We start from the raw sequence: 3,365 nt of genomic DNA, 5'->3' as shown, positions 1-3,365 counted from the left end.
CCCTCCCCCACCAGTTTGCCTCCAGGGCCGCCTCTCTTGCAGGGGCGTTGCTGTTGTCAGGCAGCCCCTCCCTGGCTCTTCTCACTGGTGCCCTGGCTGGGAACTGGAGCTGTGCTTGCCCCTGCAGGCCTGGCCACGGTGATGGTTCCTGCAGTGAGGACTGCACCATGCCTTGTTTCCCTGATCTCTGCCCACATCTTAGTAAATCCTCCCATTATTAAACATTTCTCAGTTACTCAATTGAGTACGTCATCGGTTTCCCCCGGGGACTGCAATGGACAGAAAAAAAGGTGACTCACTTATGGTGTTTCTTTAGTGTTCATCTTCCCCTTTAGAACAGAAACTCCACGAGGGCAGAGATTTTCTATGCTTCGCTCATTGTCACCGCCGTGGCACTCCATAAATACTTGTGAGATGAATGACTGAATGCTGATCCGCAGTGTCTCATATGGCAGTCACTAGCACGAAATGTGGCTAGTGAGACTGAAACACTGAATTTTAAATGATAATCTGCAGAGCTACCTGTGGCTAATGGCTACAGTCTCCTCTCTAAGGGGATCTCCTGCACTTAGGCAATTTCCTAGGTATTCAAGTCTATTCCGCCCCAATAGGGGTTAAGAGAGTTGCTCAAGGCTGAGGCAGGGAAAGTAACTAAATCACTTTAGCTGTTTCCCTCACCCTAGGGAACTGGGCTGCTGAGTTTTCTGGCTTCTCTCTGGGCAGGCAAGCTCAAGAATGTGTGCCTTGCTTTGGGAAATTTGCATTTTAATTTCCCTGCAAACTTTCTCTTTCTTGGATAACTGTGCTCACCAGGCCTTTAAAAACTTGCAGCTTATAAGAGCTCTGGCCCTGAGCCAGGGGAGTCTCCAGCTGCTGACTGACCCTGCCTGGAAAGTCAACTTGGAAGAGCCACAAATGTCCTAATCCTCTTCCAAACCGCCTAAGCAGGTTTATCCAGTGACCTGTAAAACCAAATTAGTAAAGGGACACTTTAATTCCAGCTTGTTAGAGAGCTTCTAAAATCGTTGAGAAAGCCAACACAGCAAATTCTGCGCTGGGGGGGCTGAGAAATGCATCCCATTTTCAAAAGAAGATGTTCTTGCTTTCTCGTGGTTTCTCTCACCCACGCAGTTCAACACACAGAAAACCTTCACAGGGATCTTCAGTGAAGGTGGGAAGCTGTTCTTGAGAAGGAGAAAATACGGTGGCCCAGCAAGGTCAACTAATTTTCCTCAAGTTCTGCCAAGTCCAGTCCCAGCTCTGGTCTCCTGACTCTGGCAGGGGGAACATTTGCACTGTTCTTGTTCCTTACCCCAGGAGCTGGCCTATTGCACAACCTCAGGAAACAGCCCGTGTGCAGTCCTCGCCCACAGAGCGGACATGTTCTGGTTTTTATTCAGCAGCTTTTTTATAAAGTGTGTTTTCCTTTCCCATCATGTCATCTGGAAGCAATTCCTCCCAACAGCTGGATTTGCTTTCACAATTGGTAAACACGGCGCATGGAAGGCCGGGGACGATGCGGAGCTCCCCGGAGGAGCCTTGTCCCCACCCGCTTGGCTCGCCTTCTGAAGCTTATCGCGGGTCCCCGCACAAGCCTCATCAAAATCGAGGGCGTCCTCCAGCAGGCGACCCACATTGCATTCCCCGCTTCAGAGGGTCAACGTGTTCTTCGGGGAAGAAATTTTCTGAATTCTTTGCAGATAAAATTGATCAGATGCAGGCCAGATTGCCAGCTGCCGGGGCCGCGTGCGCCTGTGGAGGCCCCACCAGCGTCGCAGGAGGCCTCTCTCCGCACCGCAGCCACCAAAGCCAGTAAGAGAGGACAAAAGCCCAAAGAGCACTGACTGAGCCTTCAAGGAAGATGAATGTCTCCCCAAAAGCGCTCCTCGGGGACAAGTTTCCACGCAGATGCAACCGGAACGCCGGCCAGGCTCCGGAAGGCGAGGCCCAGAGCGCAGCGGCCTCCAAGCGCCGGCTCAGCCTGTCGCCTCCGCAGCCAGGGCCCGGGAGGCCGCTCTTCCGGGGTCACGAACACGGCGCGTTCTGAGCCTAGAGGCCCAGGGCACAGTGTGAGCCGGAATAACGTGTAGGGGACACAGCCCAGGCCCCAGGCACTCCCTCCTGTCGCGGAAGAAATGCTGTTCTTTGATCAACGTTTCTAATGTGGGGAAACCAGCCGAGCACGTGGCTGAACTCTCGTTCAGGGAGCACGGAGTGCTGGTGAGCGCCTGCCCTGATGCACGCAGACGCTGCTGGCCAGGCTGAGGTGGGTTGCAGAGGCTTCTTTCCCTGCACCACCACCCCTGTGGGCAGCCGGGGCCTAACTCTCATGAAGGGGCCTTCCCAGGGAACAAAGTGGGCCTCTGACTGCAATGTTTTCTGGGCAGAGATAGGCATCCTTCCAACTGGACAAACAGAAGGAGACCATCAAGAGGAGAGGCTCACCAGAGGACCCTGGTGAGGGCGACGCCCAGCTCCTCAGCACAAGTCTGTGCTTCTTCAATGGAGCCGGTTTGCCTTGGCCCAGTGCGTGCGGAGTGCGTCCCTTCTAGCTCCCTCGGTCCTGTGGGCCCTCCTCTCTTTCCCTCCAGCCTGGTGGGAGCTTTATTCTTGTCGGGGGCCAGAGGACAGAAACTACATCATACATTTTCCCGTGCCTCATGGTATCTTGCCTGGAATTTTGAAAATCTGTGAGTTTCTGGTTTTTCCATGGCAAGGTTCATTCCTCCAGACCTTAGTCACTCTGCTCTGGCTGCCTGGACTGCTAGGGAGGGGCCTCAGGGTGCACCTGGAGAAATTCACTGGGGCTCAGGTCAGAGGGATGGGTGGGTGAGAGCAACCCTTTCCTTAATACTTCAAAATGGCCCTCTAGCTTAAAGAGACCGAAGCCATGTAACAACTAAATGCAATGTTTTGGCCGTGTTTGGATCCTGATTCAAACAAACCAACTGTAAGAGGAGATTTGGGGACAATCAGGAAGATTTGAATTGGGACTGTGTAGTAGAAAACAGCAAAGAATTATTGTTAATTTTGATATGTGCAATAATGGTGTGGTGGTTATAGAAGAAAACATCCTTATCTTTTAAATGGTGTTTGTTGAAGTATTTAAGGGTGAAATATGATGTCTGGAGTTTGTTTTTAAATACAAAGAAAAAAAAAGATGAACCAAACATGCCAAGGTGTTAACGGTTAAATCTAGATGATGGCTATATGGGATTCTTTTATACTATTCTCTCTCTCTCTCTTTTTTTTTTTTTTTTTTTTTTTTGAAACAGAGTTTTGCTCTGTCACCCAGGCTGGAGTGCAGTGGTGCGATCTCAGCTCACTGCAACCTCCGCCTCTTGGGTTCAAGCGATTCTCCTGCC

At 51.4% G+C, this 3,365-nt stretch overlaps 1 protein-coding gene across 1 annotated transcript; it reads left to right on the top strand.

Annotated features, from left to right (window-relative positions):
* Positions 1–1,264: 1,264 nt before the first annotated feature.
* LOC104658421 lies at positions 1,265–3,117 on the top strand. Its single transcript, XM_010358468.2, has one exon. The coding sequence runs from the start codon at positions 1,436–1,438 to the stop codon at positions 1,814–1,816; it is 381 nt and encodes a 126-aa protein (XP_010356770.1). The 5' UTR covers positions 1,265–1,435; the 3' UTR covers positions 1,817–3,117.
* The last annotated feature ends 248 nt before the right edge of the window (positions 3,118–3,365 follow it).

This window comes from Rhinopithecus roxellana, chromosome 14 (genome assembly GCF_007565055.1).
Source record: "Rhinopithecus roxellana isolate Shanxi Qingling chromosome 14, ASM756505v1, whole genome shotgun sequence".
Lineage (NCBI taxonomy): Eukaryota > Metazoa > Chordata > Mammalia > Primates > Cercopithecidae > Rhinopithecus > Rhinopithecus roxellana.
Note: the sequence above shows the minus strand (reverse complement) of the source record. Positions and strands in the feature narration are given on the sequence as shown.

Excerpts from the sequence above, each read along its gene's own strand:
- LOC104658421 (XM_010358468.2), top strand. The coding sequence starts at position 1,436 with ATGTCATCTGGAAGCAATTCCTCCCAACAGCTGGATTTGCTTTCACAA.